Genomic DNA, 24,295 nt, shown 5'->3' with positions numbered 1-24,295 from the left:
TCTGTGTATTTATATTTGTAAATTTGTGGATTAGGGTCATTGTGTCTGTCACACTGTAAAACGACAAGCTCCGATTGTCCAGAAACATTCCAATCCTGTTGTAGCTCACGCTTGGTACGTCAGATTCGACTCCATTCTCAAAGATTAAGAAAGTATCGCGTGGTGTTAGGTGCAAATCTAAACACCAGGACTGGTTATACCTACCCAGCGCAGAGGAAAGGCTAATGCCTTTTCTTTCAATATCAGAGTGTGTGATGCCCACGCAAATATGGTCACTCCTCTGATTTTTGAACAATTCAAATTCAAAATATCTACGACTGAAGTTGCCGATCCAGACAGAGTCACACAGGATTTGTGGTTGCTGATCAAATCTGTCTGGGTGATCAGGGTAATTTATTGGTGTTGAATACCACACTGCCTGATACCTGTTAGAGAAGTGAAGACAGCCGTTTGCAGAGTTTAAATTGAATCGGAGTCTTCCAGCATCTGTGAAGACAATGAAAGAAAGGAAATCCCTTTGTTACAACACGTGTTTGAAAAGACAGATTGGAGTCGCTATTCCTCTTAGGCTCCCCTCGCGAGGGGGCATGGGTTTAGGATAAGGGGCAGGAGGGGATTTGAGAAAAACTGTATCACTCAGATCAAAGAATCAAAGAACAACACAGCACGGGAAACAGGCCCTTCGGTCCAACGAGCCCGGGACGCCAACTTAACAATGTGTTTTTCCTCCTCCACCCTTGACCCATGTCTATGCTTATGGTACCCCCATCGGAAACCAGATTGAGGGGAGACTAATTTAGGGACAATTTGTTACACCCAATCAGCCTAAGAGCACATCCTTGGGGTGTGGGAGGAAACCAGAGCACCTGGAGGAAACCCGCACAGACACGAGGAGAATGTGCAAACTCCACACAGACAGCGACCCGAGCCGGGAATCGAACCCGGGACCCGAGAGCTGTGAAGTAGCAGTGCTAACCCACTGTGCTACCGTGTCGCCCAACACTTAACACTCAGAGCATTCATAGCAAAGTGGATGAATTAGTTACACAAACAGTTGTAAACGGGAATGATATAACCGGGATTATGGATACGTGGTTGCAGGGTGACCAGGGATGGGAACTGAACTTCCAAGAGTATTCAGAATTTAGGAAGGATAGACAAAAAAGGTAAAGGCAGTGGAATTACATTGCTGGTTAAAGAGACAATTAACATCACACTGAGGAAGGATATTCACTCCAACAGTGTGGAATCTGTGTGGGTAGAGCTGAGAAAAACCGAGGGGCAAAAAGCACGAGTAGGGGTTGTCTATGGACCCCTAAGCTGGTGATTTTGGAGATGGCATTTAACAGGAAATTAGAGATGCACGTGAAAAGGGAAGATCTGTACTTGTGGGCGATGTTAATCTGCGTATGGGTTGGGCAAATCAAATTAGCCGCAATATCGTCGAGGAGGAATTCCTGGATGGTTTTCTGGACCAGTACACTGGGGATGCACCTAGCGAGCAAGCCATCCTAGACTGGGTATTGTGTAATGAGAAAGGGATAATTGGCAATGTCGTTGTGTGAGATCCCTGTACTCTCTGGAATGCATTAAAATGAGAAGCCATCTCATTGAAACCTATAAAATTTCCCGGCCAGAGATTCTAGAATGAATAGTCTCAGGTTAAGGGTTTGACCGTTTAAGACTGGGGTGAGGAAAAGGAAGACTTGTATTTATAATGCTCTTTTCTTCAAGAGTCTAACAGCCGATGAAGTCACTTTTGAAGTGTAGTCAGTGTTGTAATGTAGGAAATGTTGAGGGATCTTGGGATAATTATTCACAGATCCTTGAAGACAGCCAAACAAGTGAATAGGATATTAAGAAGGCATATGGAGACACTTGCTTTTATCAGTTGTGGCATAGACTATATGAGCGAGGAAGTAATGTTGGAGCTGTATAGAACATTGGTTAGGTCACAGCTGGAGCACTGTGTACGGTTCCAGTTATCTCACTATAGGAAAAGTGTGAGCAACTAGAGGGTGTAAAGAGGACATTCACCAGGATGTTGCCTGGGATGGAGTGTTTGAGCTATAAAGGAGAGAATAGATAGGCTTGGATTGTTTTCTTTAGATGTGGAGATGCTGGCGTAAGACTGGGGTAAACACAGTAAGAATTCTCTCAACACCAGGTTGAAGTCGAACAGGTTTATTTGGTAGCAAACGCCACTAGCTTTCGGAGCGCTGCTCCTTCGTCAGGTGAGTGGAGAGCAGCGCTTTGAAAGCTGGTGGCATTTGCTACCAAGTAAACCTGTTGGACTTGAACCTGGTGTTGTGAGCCTTCTTATTATTTTCTTTGGAGCAGTGATGGCTGAGGGTGGGGAATGTGACTGAGGCGTATAAGACTAGGAGAGGTTTGGACAGGGTGAATAGGAAGCAGCCATTCCCCTCGGTTGAGAGGTCAATCATGAGGGGGCATAGGGTGAGGGACAGGAGATTCAGAGGAGGTTTGAGAGAAAGGTTTTTCACTCAGAGGGTGGTGGGAGTCTGGAATGTGCTCTCTGGGAAGGTAGTGGAGGCTGGAAAATTTACAACCTATGAAAAAATATTTGGATGAGCACTTGAAACATCATAACATTCAAGGATATGGGACAAGGGCTGGAAAATGGGATTAGTGTGACTTTAGTGGTAGTTATTGCTGGTGCTGACCAGATTTGAGAACATGGGGATGATTTGAGTGAGCTACCAAACATGGTATCAAATTCGATCCAAATCAGAACTATTGATGTCAGCTTCTCAAGCCTTTTGGCTAAGATCAAGTGTAGTGTTAGGTTATATTTCAACTTCATTTGAAGCAATTTTTAAAAGTGGCATCTCGGCCTAAGATGCAAATGAGATCAAGCCTTGGAGGAGGAGCTATGCCTGCTCCAATCAGCTTGGATCCTGTAGGTCAAGCCCAAGACAGGAGGTGAGAGCCCTGTCTTGCCAACTTGGATTGGGAATGTCTCAACTTGTTGAACAAACAACAAAGAACAAAGAACAACCCAGCACGGGAAACAGGCCCAACGACTCTGAATTGGATTTGATTGGAATAAAAACAAAAAAAAAATTAGTACTATTGATGTCAAGTTGAAATTGAGAGCACTGGGTGCACACAAAATCAAAAATGTTATCAAGATGTTCGGGTAGGGTAGTACCGCAGGGCGGGCCTAACTGTTTGTGCTCGAGCCTGGAGTTTTGTACCTCCCACCACCAGGGAACGGTTGCTGTGTTTGCCATTCGAGGGACCATGCGATTTGGCCAGCAGGAAAATCTGGATCATTTTGGCCACTTAATTCCACAACAGCTTCTTCCAGTCGTTCCGACAGTCCACATTTCAGACTGAGTTGAACCAGGAAGTGGAAGTGTTGCTCCAAAGCACTTCCTGTGAACTATTTGCGGATTTGGCAAATCGAACAGAATGTAAACCATCATTGAACAAAACACAGCACTGGTCAGGAACACTTACACTGTAAGTAATATGTTCTAGAGACGGTCTTGGGTATGTTCTTGATTTGAGTGGCTGTACAAAGTAAACACAATAAGACAAAAATCAGTGAGATCCTACAGGTAGCTGCAGGCACACATTTCTATTTTATTTAACATCTCATTAAACACATTAAATAGATCAATAAGGAGAGATATCAATAGAATAATTTGCTCTGAGAGTTGAAGTTACTCCCTGGGTAAAGACCAGGAGGTGGTGAGGGGAAATCTCTTTGGGTCCAGAATCGGAACTGCCCAGGACTGACCCAAAATTAGGCCCATTTCCAATTATTTAGCCAAGCTTCCAGATGCTTATTGTCGCTTGACCGGCTGTTCACCTATCCCTGAAAGCCAATACTTCAAGTTGCTCGTCTCTCAGTGTTGGGCAGGGGCAGACTTAGTAAAAACCGTAGAACCCTACAGTGCAGAAAGAGGCCCATTGGCCCATTTAGTCTGCACTGACCACAATCCCACCCTGACCCTACCCCCATATCCCTACACATTTACCCACTAATCCCTCTAACCTACACATCCTAGGACACTAAGGGGCAATTTTAGCATGGCCAATCCACCTAACTCTCACATCTTTGGACTGTGGGAGGAAACCAGAGCACCCGGAGGGTACCCAGACAGACACAAGGAGAATGTGCAAACTCCACACAGATAGTGACCCAAACTGGGATTCGAACCCAGGTCCCTAGACCTGTGAAGCAGCAGTGCTAACCCACTGTGCCACCGTGCCATAGTAATTCAGCCTCAGCCAGTTTCCCATCACCAGAAGCCTTTTATTGGAAGCCAAAGGAAGTGCTGTGCCTGTGCCTTACAGCTGGTAAGACTGTACCCCGGGGCCTCCCAACAACAGTCTGGGTTAGAGCAACAGGTTTTAACACCCCCCCATTGATCACATCGCAATGGGCAAGCCTCCACTCACTCGATAAGGGGGTTTGTACACCATGAAGCCCATGGGGAGATCTATCAATGAACCTTTCTTTGAGGTTCTACCCTAGACTTTAACCTTGTAAGAGACTGGCCCTGCTTGCTCCATAATGATCCCAGGGATCCGTTTGGGATCACGTCAGAAGAGCCAGACCACCCGTTTTAAATGTTCTTTCTGCCCTTGCAGAATCGGAATTTCTCTTCTAACTTTAGTGGCATTTTCTTTTAGTGCTGCGCCAGGATTTGTCTACAGTGAGAAGCCAAAGCAGAGAAAAGCGAAGGTGTTGAAGATAATCCCATCAATGATACTGTACATCAAGTCTTTTGCTGGGATGCACAAACTCTGTGTAGAGAATCAGCCCAGGCGGCATGGTGGTTAGCACTGCTGCCTCACTCTGCCAGGGACCCGGGTTCAATTCCAGCCTTGGGTCACTGTCTACGTGGGGTTTGCACTTTCTCCCCGTGTCTGTGTGGACTCCCACAGTCCAAAGGTGTGCGAGTCGGGCTGATTGACCATGCTAAATTGAACTTGGTGTCAGGGGGATTAGCAAGTGTGAGGTTATGGGAATAGGGCCTGGATGGGACTGTTGTCAGTACAGGCCCGATGGGCCAAATGGCCTCCTTCTGCACTGTGGGGATTCTACAATAACACAGGCCAGACCACAGCTATCTTTTACAAACCAGATCCTATCCATGGAATTGTCACTTCCTGTCATAACATCCCTCCCCCCCCACTTCAGTCCACTTCCCCCTCAGTGTCCCCACGGTGAGAAGTTCCTTCCTGTTGTTTAGCGATTGGTCTGAGGTCTGTTGAAGGTGGGGCTGGGTCAGACAGTGCAAACCGAGAGGGGGACCCGTGTTTCCGGAGGGAGTGTCGCAGGGTCAGCGACGCGGGTTCCTTCTCAACCTCCATTTCAGTCTGGACGTCCACTTCCTCAGCTCCCATCTCCGAGTCTGTGCCTTCAAACTTCAGACTGTGCCTTCAGACAGGGAAGCACGGTAGCACAGTGGGTTAGCACTGCTGCTTCACAGCTCCAGGGTCCTGGGTTCGATTCCCGGCTCGGGTCACTGTCTGTGTGGAGTTTGCACATTCTCCTCATGTCTGTGTGGGTTTCCTCCGGGTACTGTGGTTTCCTTCCAAAGATGTGCGGGTTAGGTTGATTGGCCATGCTAAGAAATTGCCCCTTAGTGTCCAGGGATGCGTAGGTTAGAGGGGATTAGTGGGTATAATATGTAGGGATATGGGGGTAGGGCCTGGGTGGGATTGTGTTCAGTGCAGACTCGATGGGCTGAAGGGCCTCTTTCTGCACTGTAGGGTTCTATGAGTCTATCCAGAGGGACAATGTGGAGTCAGCTTCGAGCTGAGGACTGATACTGAAAGTGGCCATCTCCATGGCCACTTGTGAGACCTGCTCAGGTGTGGAATCCCTGCCCCTGAGATAGTCCAGGTGTTCCTTTACAGCGATCCACCTGCACCTCTCTGGAATATGTTTTCTCTTGCATTGTCATGGCCTTTCTTTGGCTACCTGGTGGTGATATTAGGGCTCCAATATCGTGAGGGCCCTTTAACATTTGGTTTACACAAGCTCTCTCATTGAGGACTGATTACAGGAGGTGCCTCCCCCGCCCCTCGCTGGAGGATATTGTTGCCTGCCCCCCGCTCCCCCCATAGCTCAGGGACCCCTTCTACAGCGATCTCCAGCAATAAAACTATTCCAATGGCTTCTTTAAAGTCCAAATTGGGCGCTGCCAACCGCCTCTTCTGAGTTATTCAGGCCACATACCAATCACAGTCACTTCATTGCAGTGTTAATATAAGCTTACTGTGACATTAATAAATAAACCTTACTTGAAGCTTTATAAATTTTAGGAACCTGATTGAGTTATTTGTTACAATAAATAGTACACAAATCAAAAGCTGCCAAGTTGATCTGACATTTGTGCTGTTAATATGACTATATAATGTTCTATTGGGGAAATCGGTCAGTATTGGTGTATTGGTGAATTACCTTCTCATCCTGGTCGCCTTCTTGCCCTACCAGAATTCATATTTTTCTTTAGTTTCCAAAATCTCTATTAAGTTGTCATTAAACTGCGATCACCCAGTCTCCCATCCTGTCTCCCTTGTTAACTGATACTGTCCGGTTCTCCCTCAAAACTGCATCGTCACCTCTCTCCTCCCTTGACCACTCCATTCTTGCCAACTACTGCTCCATCTCCAATTTCCCTTTCGTCCCTCAGGTGTACAAACATTGTCCTTTTCCCAAATCCCAGAACTCCGCGCTTGGATCCCTCGTATCAGCGCCTGTTTCACCGTGCTGACGCAGCTCTTAACAAAGTAACACAGGGCATCCTATGTGATTGTGACAAAGGTAAACTTTCCCTTCTCGTACTTCTCAACCTGTCTGAACGTTTTTGACTTGCCTGATTACACAATCACCCTCCAACACCTCTTGCCCTGTTGTCCAGTTGGCTTACCTGGCTCCATTCATGTCTTCCAATCATGTGCCTTCTTTAAATGGCTTCAGTCATTGCTGAGAACATTGCCATTTCTTCCTTCCGTCTCTTTGCCTTGATACCTTTCTCTCCTTTAAGACACTCTGCAAAATCTACCTTTCGTTCAAGATTTGGTATCTGACCTAATATCTGTTGATGATGTCTCAGAACCATATTTTCAGCCTCTCCGGGGCAGCTGCTGTCTGCAGCAGAGGGACACTGTTCATACCCAGAGTTTGCCTTAATGTGTTAGCAATACTGGGAGCAGCAGGGCCAATTTCAACCCAGTCTCACACTGAAGACAGCATGTGTGAGGTTGGCAAGGAGGATCTGTCTTGTGCCTCTGGTCTAATGAAGCCAGCAAGTAAAAGCCCCGTTTCAATAGAGTTTCAGTGAAGAACCTGTTGATTTGGAACATATAACAACTGACAAGTCACATCTGGACTTAGTGTAGAATCAAAAATACTTACAAAATATGAACTCTTCACTATTCTTCACCTTTGGATGTTCTACACAAAGCAAACAAAGTGAGGAGAAATCATTGAAGGCTAATTTCCACAGTGATCTTCAGCAAGTTACATTGTTCCATTTACTTCATTTATCATTTCAATACTGAGAACATAAGAAATAGGAGCAGGAGTTGGCCATCTAGCCCTTCGAGCCTGCCCCGCCATTCAATAAGATCATGGCTGATCTGAAGTGGATCAGTTCCACTTTCCCGCTTTCTCCCCATAACCCTTAATTCCCCGGTCTATCAGAAACCTATCCACCCGTGACTTAAATATATTTAATGAGGCAGCCTCCACCACTTCAACGGGCAGAGAATTCCAGAGATTCACCACCCTTTGAGTGAAGAAGTTCCTCCTCAACTCAGTTCTAAACTGCCCCCCCCCCTTATCTTGAGGCTGTGTCCCCTAGTCCATAATACACAATAGGTTCTATTACCTATAATATACATATTATATGTATATAATAGAGAGAGAAACCTATCAACCTATTGCTCCCAAGGGAAAACACACCCGTTTTAGCTGGCTGCCTAGGACGTGTGAAAATTTTCCGTATCCAGTCTCGGGTCAGATGTTGATCAGGACTGTTTGCAACACAGATTTTGGTCTGTGCATCTAGGCTTCAATGGCATAATGAAGTTCCAGATTTAGCCGCAGTTCTTCGACCTGCAGCCCAGGGACTGTACGCCACCCTAACATTTCATACGTGGTCCCCAAACCTTTTCAGATGGATTTAAGTTTCATGACTTAAATTCGTTTAGATTTTTTCTCAAATTAAGAGTGGTGATTTTATTGAGGCAATGAAAAGTTAATTCCTGTGCTGTCGGGGTTCTATAAATTGCACCTATCTCTTTAAAAGGTGACATAGTAATGAGCATTGCTGCCTCGCAGCGCCAGGGACCAAGGTTCAATTCCAGCCTCAGGTCATCAAAAGTCTGCACAGGAGCCTGTACATTCTCCCCGTGTCTGCGTGGGTTTCCTCCGTGTGCTCCAGTCTCCTCCCACAGTCCAATGATGTGCAGGTTAGGTTGATTGGCCACGCTAAACTGACCCGAGTGTCAGAGGGAATAGCAGGGTAAACGTGTGAGGTTATGGGGATAGAGCCTGGGTGGGATTGTAGTTGGTACAGACTTGATAGGCCAAATGGCCTCCTTCTGTACGGTATTCTATGATTATTCAGCCTCACAATGCCAGGGATTCGAGTACAAGTCTGGCCTTGGGTCTGTGGCCAATCCACCTAATCTTTGGACAGTGGGAGGAAACTGGAGCACCCGGAGGAAACCCACGCAGACACGGGGAGAATGCACAAACTCCACGCAGATGGTGACCGAAACTGGGAATCAAAACCAGGGTCCCTGGTGCTGTGAGGCAGCGGTGCTAACCATTGTGCAAAGTCCCACCTACTCTTTAGATAATAGTCACTTGCCTTATCCATATTGCTGAAACAGTAATAGGTTGAAACATTGTATGAAATCACTAACCGCTGTTCCGTTTTTCGAGGATTTGCTTGGAGAACAGTTGCGTTCACTGTTCGACCCAAGTGGCAAGTTCTGTGACAGCTGCGTTGATCTGAGCCATTGTGGACTTGACATCTGTCTTCTGTTGTGGGAAATCCAGAGGTTGCACGCTTGCTTTTAAACAACTGGATTCCTATCAGGGATAAACATAAGAACGTAAGAAATAGGAGCAGGAGTAGGCCATCTAGCCCTTCGAGCCTGCCCCGCCATTCAATAAGATCATGGCTGATCTGAAGTGGATCAGTTCCACTTTCCCACTTTCTCCCCATAACCCTTAATTCCCCTGTCTATCAAAAACCTATCTACCCGTGACTTAAGTATATTCAGCGAGGTAGCCTCCGCCGCTTCAATGGGCAGAGAATTCCAGAGATTCACCACCCTCTGTGGTGAACAAAGCACAATGGATAACACGACAGCTCAGTGACTATCACTGTTTGCTGTGCCGTTAGAGGGAGCCGGGTCGGATCTCCGATTTGGGTCGGTGTCTGTGGGAGTTTGCACATTCTCCCCGTGTCTGCGTGGGTTTTCTCCGGGTGCTCCGGTTTCCTCCCACACCCCAAAAACGTGCTCTTAGGCTGATTGGTGTTAACAAATTGTCCCTAAATTAGACCTCCCTTAATCTGGCGCACATATAATTCTCTAAATTTACACCCCTTTATTGTGGAGTCCAAGAGGCGTAGACAAAAGTCATAGATAGAAGAAGGATTGGAATGAGGCACCTACGGAGTGTTAAAATGGGCGGCGTGGGCTTGTCGGGCCGAAGGGCCTGTTTCCTGTGCTGTGTTGTTCTTTGTTCTTTGTAAATCACACCATCAGCTTAAATTCAATTTCAGGACTAACACTGACTGCACTGCCCTTTCTCCCTATTTCTTCCTGGAGTTTGAGTAACACTGCCCCATCCTCAATAGCCCCAAGAAAACTGACCTATCCATCTAGTGTGGGACTGGTCTTACTTTTCAGGCTGGACAGGTGGAGGTGCCAGGAACCCTTACCCCAGAATAAACTGTTCGATGTGATCAGGGTATGTGGGAAACAAAATACGAAACATCTCTATTAAACATTCTCGTGACAGCTTCTCAAATTTATAGAGTTGCAGAGATTTAACAAGACAGAAACAAGTGTTTCGAGTTAAGTGCTGTGCGCTGATACTTATGCTCCACCCAGTCATTTCACTCTCATGAGAACAGTTGAGCTCATTGAGTGGAATTATCAGTAAACACTTGAGGGACTGACTCATTCACATCAAATATAAATACAGGAATGACTAGCCGACTCAGTCCAGCAAGAATCTGTTCACACAGCTGCAAAGGGAGCGGGTTAGCTTTGTTTGACTGACAGCTTTAATACCTTGCTATAACTGGATCTTTATCTTTAAAGTGGTCTTGCCATGCCTCTGTGTTTGTTTGGAGAAGATTAAGAGGTGTGAAATAGACTAAAAAGGTGTTTACAATGGGATTTCCCTACTTATTACTCATTGACAGGTTTCTGGAGAAGGGACAATTCTGAATGGCTATTTTCTTTCTATTACATGAGAACTTATAGCAAACTGTGTAGACTCTGGTTTATTGGTTATGCACCGAGTGCAAATTAGGTGAGTGAAATGGTAAATAATCGCATAAGTTTAAAAATCACATGAGCTGCAAGCTGTATTTCAGTCACACAGGGAAAGCCATGCAAAAACCACAAGTCTTGATTAAACCCAGAAGAGAGTCAAGGACCATTGAATTAAATGATGTGCAGCTGTAGCTCATGTTTGCTCATAAGAACAAGCAACAATGGAAAGGGAGGTTGATATCCCTTTGGTCAGAGAAAGACCTAGGATTGCTTGATGATATAACATGCACAACTTTTCATTGGACGTTATACCATTGTGCATGCATGATGTAACCTTAATCAATAATTGTGAGTGGACAGAGATAACTCCTATGCTTTTATTGGTATATGCCAATTACTTGTAATCAAATTTGAAACTATAATTGTTTGTATATTTCTGAATTCTGCGCTCTGGTCTTCAAGATTTATTCAGGGTCTTTTAATCATCTTAATCATCTTAAATCACTCTATGACTTTGTCTGGCTACTTAAGGGAAACGATAGTTTGAACTACAGTAGGAGAAACATCATGACAGCCCCATAACAGATTGGCGATGGGTTGGGATGTCTTCAGGCCAGGAAAAACTGTGACAGAATTACAGTGCGCGAGTATTTGCTGACTGATTTAAAGAGTGAAATCCCAGCCCAAAGTAAAGTGGACCAGACAAGGTGAGTGAGAAGCTGAAGGGAGATGCCTCCGATTTTTGTAAACGGAAATGGGTCAATAAGACGACGGGGCCATGGTGCAAACCAACAAGGCGAGAGCTCAAAAGACAGACCTTGAATTTATTACTGAGAGGGAAGTAAAAATACCGGAAGCTTTTTTAAAAAATATCTGAGAAAGGCAAGCTCTCTCTTAAATCAAGATTCCTAATGTGGTGCAGGTCACTGCAGCTGTATAGTCAGCAAAAGTTAAAGTGTAATCAAAGGATGTCTTTTGAAACATAAGATTGGGTTCTAGGTTTGAATTACAGCCATGGAAGTAAGGTGAAACTTTGTGTTTTGGTTAAAATAGTTTAACCCTCTTGCTGACTGAAGAACTCCCAAAGAATTGAACTTCTGATAGAGCCAAACTGAGAGTGGGCGAGAAGGAGAGACAGACAAAGTTTTAGATACAACTATTCACTTGAGAGTGAACATCAAAGGTAAAGAATGTTTAAACCAGGAAGGTGGACATGCTGAAGATGCTGTGAGGCCTGTGTTAACATAGAACATAGAACACTACAGCACAACCAGGCCCTTCGGCCCACAAGTTGCGCCGATCACATCCATACCTACCAGGCCATAGAACTATCTGTAACTCCCAATCCCATTAAATCCCACGTACTCATCCAGAAGTCTTTTAAAAGACCCCAGCGAGTTCGCCTCCACCGCCACCGACGGCAGCCGATTCCACTCACTCACCACCCTCTGAGTGAAAAACTTACCCCTAAGAAAAGTGTTGAATAAGAGTATAACATTGTGGGATGGTTAGAGGAGATGTGAAGGGACAGCCTTGCAAAAGCAAATGGAAAATCCAAGAAACCACAGCCAGTACGTGAATATATAGATGGCAACTGGAGTTAAAAATTAGTTTAGATTGTAAGTAACTGAGTGCATTGTACTTTTGTTATCTGTAATTTCACTATTTAAGATAGAATGTATGTATTAGCATTCATGATTTTTATGTAGTAAACTTGTATCTTTATTCTTTAAATAAATATGAGCATCCAGATTCTAAAGAAAACAATGCTGATCTCTATCAGGATCTTCCAAAATCAAGATGGGAACCTTAATCCTACAAAATTTCCCAATCCCACTTTTCCTTGATGAATATCTGGCCCTCAATGAGATAGCTGTTTGATCAAAATAACTTATGGAAAATTAACAAATGGAAAATTAACAAATGGAAAAGCAAAGGCTGATCGCTGGAAATCTCTGATCTCGCCGGTGACTGGGAGTGAAAGGAGTTTTGGTTGGAATACAAAATTCTCCATTCTTGCTGGCAGCAGGGGGGTGGGGCGAACAAGATCAGAGAATCCCGCCCGGCAAACATGAAACAGATTCCCAACCTTCAGCCCTCAGTGGAAGAACATGATGTCCTGAACAATTGGACATTTTTCTCTGGACATCTGGACATCCCGCTCTGGGCATCCCTGGACAACTGGACATCCCGCTCTGGGCATCCCTGGACAACTGGACATCCCGCTCTGGGCATCCCTGGACAACTGGACATCCCGCTCTGGGCATCCCTGGACAACTGGACATCCCGCTCTGGGCATCCCTGGACAACTGGACATCCCGCTCTGGGCATCCCTGGACAACTGGACATCCCGCTCTGGGCATCCCTGGACAACTGGACATCCCGCTCTGGGCATCCCTGGACAACTGGACATCCCGCTCTGGGCATCCCTGGACAACTGGACATCTCCCTCGGGACACCAGCCCCAGCAACAAATGTGAAATGATGTCCTTACCTGCAGAAAGATGAGTTGGTGATCGATCTTCAGCAGGGAGCTCAGCTGATTCTCATTCCTGCTGAGTTCAGCACCCCTCTGTTGGAGTTGGCTCCTGATGCTGTCGACCTGGCGCAGTGCCACCTGCTCGTCATCATTAACCAGCCCAATCGCTTCCCTGTGGACTGCTTCCACGGCTTGGATCATGGCAGTGAGTTTCTCGGTGATTTCAGTTCTCACCCCCTCTGCGGAATTCTATTAACAACAGAGGAAAATTGGCAACATTTCCGAATGAGGACAGGCCGCATTGATTAGATTCACGCTGCCTTAACTATTAAAGATCATCTGACTGAGAGGTTCAGCAACAACTTGTGATTATGAGGTATCATTAACATAGCCAAACATGACAAATCACTCCACGGTGGATTAACAAATAAAATTTCACACCAAACACAGGAGAAAGAGAGATAAAAAGGAGTTTAGGGAGCAAATCCAGTTGTGGGACTCAGCAGCTCAAGACACAGCCAACACTGATAGAGTGATGGAAATTGGCGATGTGCAAAATAATTTGGAAGATTTGATAGATTCCATAGAATTGTAGAATACCTACTGAGCAGAAAGAGGCCATTCAGCCCATTGAGTCTGCACTGACTCTCCGACAGAACATTTCATCCAGGTCTTAACCCCCTCCCCACCCTAACCCCGTAACCCTATCCCTATAACCCTGTGCATTTAGCATGGCCAATCCGCCTAACCGGCGCATCTTTGGACTGTGGGAGGAAACCAGAGCACCCGGAGGAAACCCACGCAGACACGGGGAGAAGGTGCAGGCTCCGCGCAGTGACCCAAGGCAAGATTTGAACCTGGGTCCCTGGAGCTGTGATGCAGCAGTGCTAAGCACTGTGTCAGCCAGATAAAGAGAAACTATTTACTTTGGTGGGGGAGATCAGGATAAGCATAAACTTCAAGTTTTGGTCTGGGCATTTAGGATGATGATGTGGAGATGCTGGCATTGGACTGGGGTAAACACAGTAAGAAGTCTGACAACACCAGGTTAAAGTCCAACCTATTTATTTGATAGTAAACTCACAAGCTTTCAGAGTTTGCCCTTCATCAGGTGAATGGAGAGTTCTGGCCTCAGACAGAGCATATAACAGCACACTCGGTTTAGATCATAGAACCGTACAGTGCAGAAAGAGGCCCTTCGGCCCATCGAGTCTACACAGACCATAATCCTACCCAGGACCTAACCCCACATCCCTACACGGTTACCTGCTAATCCCTCTAACCTACACATCCCTGGACTCTAACAGGTAATTTTAGCATGGCCAATCAACCTAACCCGCACATCTTTGGACTGTGGGAGGAAACCAGAGCACCCAGAGGAAACCCACGCAGACACGAGGAGAATGTGCAAACTCCACACAGACAGCGACCCGAGCCGGGAATCGAACCCAGGTCCCTGGAGCTGTGAAGCAGCATTGCTAACCACTGTGCTACCGTGCTGCTCTACAGATTACTGATTAGAATGTGAGTCTTTACACTTAACCTGCTGTTCAAGTCTTAAAGTGGCCGACAATGTGAGTGGAAGGAGCATTGAGCACAGGTTACAGAGATGTGTATTGTCTCCAGACAGGACAGTAAGTGAGGTTTTACAAACCCAGGCAAGTCACGGGGGTTACAGATAGTGCGACATGAACCCAAGATCGGCATTTAGGATGGTGTCAGGAAACATTTCTTCACACAAAGTGGGAATCGGGAACTCCACGCTCCAAAACATTTTGAGATGAAGTAAAAGTGCAGATGCATAGATTTTTGTTAGCCAATGCTCTTAAAGAATGTGGAACCAAAGCAGATGAAACCATCTAACTGAGTAGCAGAACAGCCTCAAGGGACTGAATGGCCTTGTCCTACTCCTATGGTCTATCTGGAGAAAATCTCATTGTTTTAGAAGAACCTAAGAACTAGGAGCTGAAACAGGCCATCCAGCCCCTCGAGCCTGCTCTTCCATTCAAGGGCTGTTCTCATCTCAGCCTCATCTCCATCTCCCTGCCCACTCCCCATCACGCTTCATCCCGTTACTAATTAAAAGCCCATCTATCCATCTCCTTAAATTTGTTTAGTGTTCCGGTGTCCACTGCACTCTGGGGTAGGGTATTCATCAGATGCGTGGCCCTGTGAGTGCAGAAATTCCCCCCTCATTTGTGTTTTTATGAAGTCCAGAATTACCAATGTGCTTACCTTAATTGAGTCAGCTTTTAGCTGAAGATTATTGGTCTCTGCTAATGCGTTTTGTAGCTGTTGTTTGTGACGAGATAACTCCTGGAGAATCAGTTTCTAGAAGGGAAAAAAAACCCACATGCGATTAATAACCTACCGTGAGGTTGCCTGAATTACACCCAAATGTTTCAAATCCCCCATCTCCATACAATCGTCAAACTCTACTACACTCCAGGATCTTTCAGTTCTCCAATTCTGGCCTCTTGAGGATCTTGGATTGTTATTGCCCCACCTTTGCCATCAGCTTCCTGAGCCCCAGGATCTGGAATTCCCTTCCCAAGCCATCTTTTTAAAGTCTCTCCTTAATCCTAACATTTTGACACAGGTCCTAATTCCTCCTTTTCATTTGTGTCAACCCTGAGTCAGCCCCCTCGATCCAGTGTCGGGAAGATTGTGAATTCTTGTTCCACTCCAGATAGAACATTCCAGCGCAGTACAGGCCCTTCGGCCCTCGATGTTGCGCCGACCAGTGGAACCAATCTAATGACCCTCTAACCTAAACTATTCCAATGTTATCCGTATGCCTATCCACTGACCATTTGAACGCCCTTAAAGTTGGCGAGTCCACAACAGCTGCAGGCAGGACATTCCACACCCTTTCTATCCTCTGAGTAAAGAACCTACCTCTGACATCCGTCCTATAATTACCACCCCTCAATTTAAAGCTATGTCCCCTCATGTTAGCCATCACCATCCGAGGGAAAAGGCTCTCACTGTCCACCCTATCTAATCATCTTGTATGCCTCAATTAGGTCACCTCTTAACCTTCTTCTGTCTAACAAAAACCACTTTGATACTTTGACACAAAAGCCTCAGCTGACACTCGAGTTTGAAACTGCACTGTTAAAGGTGCGATCTTTCAAGCAACATAAGAACATAAGAAATAGGAGCAGGAGTAGGCCATCTAGCCCTTTGAGCCTGCCCCGCCATTCAATAAGATCATGGTTGATCTGAAGTGGGTCAGTTCCACTTTCCCGCTTTCTCCCCATAACCCTTAATTCCCTTGTCTATCAGAAACCTATCTACCCGTGACTTAAATATATTTAGCGAGGTAGCCTCCACCACTTCAACGGGCAGAGAATTCCAGAGATTCACCACCCTTTGAGTGAAGAAGTTCCTCCTCAACTCCGTTCTAAACTGCCCCCCCCTTATCTTGAGGCTGTGCCCTCTAGTCCTGCTGTCCTTTCTAAGCGGGAGGAATCTCTCTACCTCTACCCTATCCATCCCCTTCATTATCTTATACGTCTCTATAAGATCCCCCCTCATCCTTCTAAACTCCAACGAGTAAAGACCCAGTCTATTTAATCTCTCTTCATAGGCTAACCCCCTCATCTCTGATACAACCCCTTTGGCATATATATAAGATCCTTTGGCACTGGAGAACAGTGTCTTGGCCAATATTTATCCCTCAGTCAACCTCACAAAAACAAATTACCTAATCATTATCACATCGCTGTTTGTGTGAGGTGACTGTGTTTCTTAGATCGCGATAGTGACCAAACTTTAAAAGTATCTCAAAGAGCTTTGGGATGTGTGGTGAAAACTTAGAAATTACGCTTGCTGACCTACACCTCGCAGGCAGCGCTGAGGATGACTGGGATGCTATCCATTCATCTGCGCTGAAGATGCTCAGGCCCTCTACCCGATGAGAATGATGAGGAGATACAGGTTCTACTTGTTGAAAAGCAAGAATTAGTTTCAATAATGTCAAATTTATTGGGTAATGTGCTTTCAGAGCAAAGATCATAGAATCATAGAACCCTACAGTGCAGAAAGAGGCCATTCGGCCCATCAAGTCTGCACTGACCACAATCCCTCCCAGGCCCTACCCCCAAACCCCTACATATTATACCCACTAATCCCTCTAACCTAAGCATCCCTGGACACTAAGGGGCAATTTCTTAGCATGGCCAATCAGCCTAACCCGCACATCTTTGGACTGTGGGAGGAAACCGGAGCACCCGGAGGAAACCCACGCAGACACGAGGAGAATGTGCAAACTCCACACAGACAGCGACCCGAGCCGGGAATCGAACCCAGGACCCTGGAGCTGTGAAGCAGCAGTGCTAACCCACTGTGCTGTAAAAAAAAAACTGTAAAAAGGTATTAAATACTCAGTAAGCGTTCCCTCGGATAAGACAAGTACCCTGTTTACTGGTTTCTGGGTATGTACTATTCACTGTCCACACACAACTATTCAAGAACATTACTGTGGAACGATCTGGATTTTAACTCTCAATATTGATAGCTTCCACCCTGAAACTGGGTCTCTGTCTCAGGTCTACAAAGAACAAAAATCAGCCGGGGAAACAGGCCCATGCACCGCCATCTCAACACCACCAGTCCCCCCTCTCCACCCACGACCCCTGTCTAATGTTTTATGGTAAAAAGTCTGACAACACCAGGTTTTAGTCCAACCTATTTATTTGAGAATAGACTCACAAGCTTTCGGGGTTAGTCCCTTCGTCAGGTGAATGGAGAGTTCTGGCCTCAGACAGAGCATATAAAGCACAGACAGTTCATCATTCTAATCAGTAATCTCTAAACTGTCTGTGCTTTATATGCTCTGTCTGAGGCCAGAACTCTCCATTCACCTGATGAAGGGACTAACCCGAAAGCTTGAGAGTCTATTCTCAAATAAATCGGTTGGACTTTGGTAGGAAGAATGGTAGGAAGGACTATTACTTACGTGGCGAAAAACTGCAGCAGGCGACGGTGCAGAGGGACCTCGGGGTCCTTGTGCATGAGTCGCAAAAACCCAGCTTGCAGGTGCAGCAGGTGGTCAGGAAGGTGAATGGGATGCTGGCCTTCATAGCGAGGGGGATTGAATATAAAAGTAGGGAGGTCTTGCTGCAGCTGTATAGGGCATTGGTGAGGCCGCAGCTGGAGTACTGTGTGCAGTTTTGGGCGCCGCACCTGCGCAAGGATATTTTGGCCCTGGAGGGAGTGCAGAGGAGGTTTACTAGGCTGATACCGGAGTTGAGGGGATTGAGCTATGAGGAGAGGCTGAATAAACTAGGCTTGTACTCGTTAGAGTTTAGAAGAATGAGGGGAGATCTCATTGAGACGTATAAGATGATGAATGGGATGGATAGGATAGAGGTGGAGAGACTCTTCCCGCTCAAAAAAGACAGTAGGACTAGGGGGCACAGCCTCAAGATAAAGGGGAGGCGGTTTAGAACGGAGTTGAGGAGGAACTTCTTCACTCAAACGGTGAATTCTTTGCCCCTTGAAGTGGTGGAGGCTGCCTCGCTAAATATTTTTAAGAAGCGGGTTGATGGGTTTTTGATAAGAGAGGGGATTAAGGGTTATGGGGAGAGGGCGGGAAAGTGGAACTGAGACACGACAGATCAGCCATGATCTTATTGAATAGCGGGGCAGGCTCAAAGGGCTAGATGGCCTACTCCTGCTCCTATTTCTTATGTTCTTATGACTAAAACCTGGTGTTGTCAGACTTTTTACTGTGTTTACCCCAGTCCAACGCCGGCATACCCACATCATGTTTTATGGCCTAGATTCCCTTACCTGTCGTTTGTCCACTTCCTCTGGCACAGTTACAGTTTCATGAATAAGATGTTGCTCGCCGACACACAGCTCACAAATACACCTTCTGTCCGTCCTACAGAACCGATCCAGAGGTTTCCCGTGCGCCGCACACTGTTGCTGGACTTTCAGCTGGCTGACTGGCTCGACCAGGGTGTGGTCCCCGAAAGCTGGGCTCTTCTCGTGGGCTGCCAGGTGGCCCTGGCAGAGGGTGACCAGGCAATCCAAGCAAGACTTCCTGCCTTTCAGCTTGGTGCGGGCGCAGAGATCGCAGGCCACGTCCTCCGGGCCGGCCTCAGCCCCAGCTGAGAGCTTGCCGCTGGACCTGAGCTCCTCCAGGATTTCACACAGGATGAGGTTCTTGTGCAGGCTGGGCCTGGGGCTGAAGGTTTGGAGGCAGTGCGGACAGCTGGATCTGTCTGGGCTGGAGTTCAGCTCCCAGTAACACTGCGCACACTGCAGGCAGAAGCTGTGGCCACACGGGAGAGTGGCTGGATTGCTGAAGATGTCTCGGCAGATGGCACAGACAAACTTATCCTGAGAGCCCAGCGGCGAAGCCATGGCGATGGGGACCCAACGCAGTAAGAAGTCAGGTTAAAGTCCAACAGGAAACCAAGGCAGGATTCTCGCCTGGGAAATCAGCAAGTCTGCTCTTGCACAGCAAGGAGAACAAGTTCTTATCGAGACAATTTGTCGATTCATAGACACAGCCACACTATGTGAACCCCTCCCCTGTTTACTGTTGGTTTGGTTCCTGTTTTCCCTGCTTCCCGTGGAGATCGGATTCCCTCCTCCTCCCCAATTCATTGACAGCTGATAACCCCAGGTCAAAATTTACAGCCAAATCTTCCAACAGCCAGCTCTCTCTCCCTCTCTCTCTCTCTCTCCACTCCACACTGCCCTGCGTTCTCCAAAATAGTTCCAGGAACCTCCCAGGCAAAGTTTCGCTTTCATTCCCAACACTTCCTCCTTTTCCTAATAAGGGGGAAGGGGGTGGGGATGGGAAGCACACAGGGTGAGATTTTACAAGCCCAGGCAATTTACTGGGGCTACGTGTCAAGGCTGGAAATTGAAAGCAAAATGAATAAAGGAACGGTAGCACAGTGGTTATTAGCTGTGAACAGCAGGTAAAGATGCTGTTAACACATATACCTGTACACCATAGAAAAATAGCTTAAAGTCAGGTAAGATGGATATAGTCAGACACATGGCCAAACCACATTATGGGAACAATAATTGGTTTTAATCACAAAGTAAAAAGTCTGACAACACCAGGTTTTAGTCCAACCTATTTATTTGATAATATACTCACAAGTTTTCGAGGGACACCCTCTTCGTCAGGTGAATGGAGAGTTCTGGCCTCAGACAGAGCATATAAAGCACAGACAGTTTAGAGATTACTGATTAGAATGCGAATCTTTACACCTAACCTGCTGTTCAAGACCTGCAGTGGCTGATAATGTGAGTGGAAGGAGCACCGATCACAGTTTAAAGAGATGTGTATTGTCTCCAGACAGTACCGTAAGTGAGGTTTTGCAAACCCAGGCAAGTCACGGGGGTTACAGATAGTGCGACATGAACCCAAGATCCCTGTTGAGACCGTCCTCATGTGTGCGGAACTTGGCTATCAGTCTCTGTTCAGCGACTCTGCGCTGTCGTGTGTCATGAAGGCCGCCTTGGAGAATGCTTACCCGAAGGTCAGAGGCTGAATGCCTGTGACCACTGAAGTGTTCGCCAACAGGAAGGGAACAGTCTTGCCTGGTGACTGTCGAGTGATGTTCATTCATCCGTTGTCGTAGCGTCTGCATGGTCTCCCCAATGTACCATGCTTCGGGACATCCTTTCTTGCAACGTATCAGGTAGACAATGTTGGCCGAGTTGCAAGAGTATTTACCATGTACCTGGTGGATGGTATTCTCACGTGTGATGATGGTATCCATGTCTATGATCTTCTCCGGAGTCTTCAACATATCATTGATGAAGACGAACATCTCGCCAGGGCCATCCCCACACCCCCACTTCTTGCTTTCAGACAACCACACAACCTCAAACAGACCATTGTTTGCAGCAAACTACCCAGCCTTCAGGAGAACAGTGACCACAATACCACACAACCCTGCCACAGCAACCTCTGCAAGACATGCCGGATCATCGACATGGATACCATCATCACACGTGAGAATACCATCCACCAGGTACATGGTAAATACTCTTGCAACTCGGCCAACATTGTCTACCTGATATGTTGCAAGAAAGGATGTCCCGAAGCATGGTACACTGGGGAGACCATGCAGACGCTACGACAACGGATGAATGAACATCGCTCGACAGTCACCAGGCAAGACTGTTCCCTTCCTGTTGGCGAACACTTCAGTGGTCACGGGCATTCAGCCTCTGACCTTCAGGTAAGCATTCTCCAAGGCGGCCTTCATGACACACGACAGCGCAGAGTCGCTGAACAGAGACTGATAGCCAAGTTCCGCACACATGAGGACGGTCTCAACAGGGATCTTGGGTTCATGTCGCACTATCTGTAACCCCCGTGACTTGCCTGGGTTCGCAAAACCTCACTTACTGTACTGTCTGGAGACAATACACATCTCTTTAAACTGTGATCAGTGCTCCTTCCACTCACATTATCAGCCACTTCAGGTCTTGAACAGCAGGTTAGGTGTAAAGATTCGCATTCTAATCAGTAATCTCTAAACTGTCTGTGCTTTATATGCTCTGTCTGAGGCCAGAACTCTCCATTCACCTGACGAAGAGGGTGTCCCTCGAAAGCTTGTGAGTATATTATCAAATAAATAGGTTGGACTAAAACCTGGTGTTGTCAGACTTTTTACTGTGTTTACGCCAGTCCAACGCCGGCATACCCACATCATGACTTTAATCACAAACACAGAGTATAAAATTCGCTGATGCTAGCAGAACTGTGGTCAAGGACAGTGAAGAAACCACCTATTGGGTAGGGATAACACCAGATGGGCAGTGGGAGGAACGTATGGGGGCCCAGATTAGGAGACAAATGGTAAGCAGGATGTGTTGTTTTTGCAACTGAGCATACCTCTTAACTACAGGGGGATGACAGTCACTGAGATAGTCGGGACGTCGGTAATTAAGTTAGCAGAAGATTGATTACAGCCGGTATGAACTGGACATGTTAAATAGTTTTAGATAAGACAGATGGGAGAACTAATCAAGTAAGAAGATTGAATAAACACTATGATATGTACTCTCGCGATAACAAGAAACGTGGTTGGAAGGGGAGTAGAGGGGATGGGAACGTGGAGCGCCGTGAGCCAATAGGGGAACGACAACTCACTGATAGGACAGGAACCACCAATTAGGGGAGAACAAGATATTGTGTAATTGATTAATATGCTTGTAAAATAGTATAAAATGCTTGCTTAAACTCGATGTAGGGTGTGCCTATCTTTTGGACACCCGGTCTTGCAAGAACGTTAAATAAAATACCTTGCTCCTTCGGAACTTGACTCGACTAAATTATTTGACTGTGAGCGGTGTTTCTCACATTAGCACTGCTGCTTCACAGCTCCAGGGTCCTGGGTTCGATTCCCGGCTGGGGTCACTGTCTACATGGAGTTTGCACATTCTCCTCATGTCTGCGTGGATTTCCTCCCACAGTCCAAAGATGTGCGGGTTAGGTTGATTGGCCATGCTAAGAAATTGCCCCTTAGTGTCCAGGGATGCGTAGGTTAGAGGGGGTTAGTGGGTATAATATATGTGGGTAGGGCTTGGATGGGATTGTGTTCGGTGCAGACTCGATGGGCAGAAGGGCCTCTTTCTGTACTGTAGGGTTCTATGGTTCAGCAGGTCTGGCACAAAAGAGAGATGCACTCAAAGTGTGGGACTCCTCTCTCTAGATCTGCTGAGTTTGTCCAGCAATTTCCCTTCTTTTGTTTGATTTAGGAAATAAATATATTTGCTTTGGCTACTGGTCAACTTTTCTCTCTGGTTTGAATTATTTGTCAATTTGTATTTATATTTTAGTCAATTTTATGGACAATGACACTTAATTTATTCTTCCATGTAATACATAAAATTGCGTTTTACTCACCAAGTTATCATTTGTATTTAACCGAGTTTCATTTTCAAATCGTATTTCCATTGTAGCAACTTATGAATGTTTTGTTCTAATTCCCTTAGCTGCTTTTCTATCATCAAAAAGAATGCAACTATTTTTAAAATGCCGCTTTGATTTGATAAATTATAAACCAGGGGTCAAAGTGCCAGATTCCTACGGAGCACCAATTCTAATCTTCTTTTGTCTATAAACTGGACCAGATGCTGGGCAAGACGACAGCTCAGTGACTATCACTGTTTGCTGTGCAGATACATGGATTTGGGTCGGTGTCTGTGGGAGTTTGCGCATTCTCCCCGTGCTGGCGTGGGTTTTCTCCGTGTGCTCCAGTTTCCTCCCACACCCCAAAAGACGTGCTCTTAGGCTGATTGGGTGTAACAAATTGTCCCTAAATTAGTCTCCCCTCAATCTGGTTTCCAATGTGGAGTGCCATAAGCGTAGACAAGGGTCACGGGTGGAAGAGGGAACTCACAATGTTAAAATGGCGGCACGGGCTCGTTGGGCCGAAGGGCCTGTTTCCCGTGCTGTGTTGTTCTTTGTTCTTTATTTATATAAATACATTCTATCCCTTGATTTGATACTTTTATTGCAGTAAAAAGTCTGACAACACCAGGTTTAAGTCCAACCGATTTATTTGATAGTAAACTCATGAGCTTTCGCAGTTTCCCTCTCACTATCTGTAACCTACTATCGACACTGTAAACTGCCAGTTTTATTGCAGCCAGACGATACTTTTTTTTTCAGTGATTGCACACAAATGAAATAAAGAATTGTGTAGGCTGTTCGCCGCCAGCAGGTTTCAAACACTTCACAGCTAAAGAAATACTTCTGAAATATCGGCTGCAGTCCATCTATTCAACATTAAATTCCAGAGCAGATCCTTTCAATGACCTGATGAAAATGTCTTTAGTTACAATAGCTCACACACTGCATGCAAATCGCAGATTCTTAAGTCTTTTCGCCGCCCATCTTAGAGGACTTGAATGTATCCTGTGTCCTACACCTATCAATCAAATCTGTCTGATCTTTGTTGGCTCTGAGTCACAAAAACATCATTCCCTGTATTTAAATTACGTCACCTCCTTAAGCTGTCTAACTTTATCCAGCTTGACAATCGACAAGCCTATTTTGAATTTGATTTGATTTATTAGTATACAGTGAAAAGTATTGTTTCTTGCGCACCGTACAGACAAAGCATGCCATCACAAAGAAGGAAAGGAGAGAGTGCAGAATGTAGCGTTACAGTCATAGCTAGGGTGTAGAGAAAGATCAACTGAACGTGAGGTAGGTCCATTCAAAGCATGGTACACCGGGGAGACCATGCAGACGCTACGGCAACGGATGAATGAACATCGCTCGACAATCCCCAGGCAAGACTGTTCCCTTCC

The 24,295-nt window shown here is 46.1% G+C and overlaps 1 protein-coding gene across 1 annotated transcript; it reads right to left on the bottom strand.

Annotated features, from left to right (window-relative positions):
- Positions 1-217: 217 nt before the first annotated feature.
- LOC145356595 (E3 ubiquitin-protein ligase TRIM47-like) lies at positions 218-19,791 on the bottom strand. Its single transcript, XM_080209379.1, has 7 exons — positions 18,788-19,791; positions 15,224-15,319; positions 13,004-13,237; positions 8,920-9,088; positions 7,403-7,441; positions 3,484-3,537; positions 218-486 (listed from the first exon to the last, which is right to left on the bottom strand). The coding sequence occupies exons 1-4, from the start codon at positions 19,364-19,366 to the stop codon at positions 8,963-8,965; spliced, it is 1,035 nt and encodes a 344-aa protein (XP_080065505.1). The 5' UTR covers positions 19,367-19,791; the 3' UTR covers positions 218-486; positions 3,484-3,537; positions 7,403-7,441; positions 8,920-8,962.
- Between the last annotated feature and the right edge of the window lie 4,504 nt (positions 19,792-24,295).

Source organism: Carcharhinus amblyrhynchos, chromosome 21 (assembly GCF_965287045.1).
Source record: "Carcharhinus amblyrhynchos chromosome 21, sCarAmb.v2.hapA, whole genome shotgun sequence".
NCBI classification, from domain to species: domain Eukaryota; kingdom Metazoa; phylum Chordata; class Chondrichthyes; order Carcharhiniformes; family Carcharhinidae; genus Carcharhinus; species Carcharhinus amblyrhynchos.
This window is presented reverse-complemented; position numbering and strand designations above follow the sequence as displayed.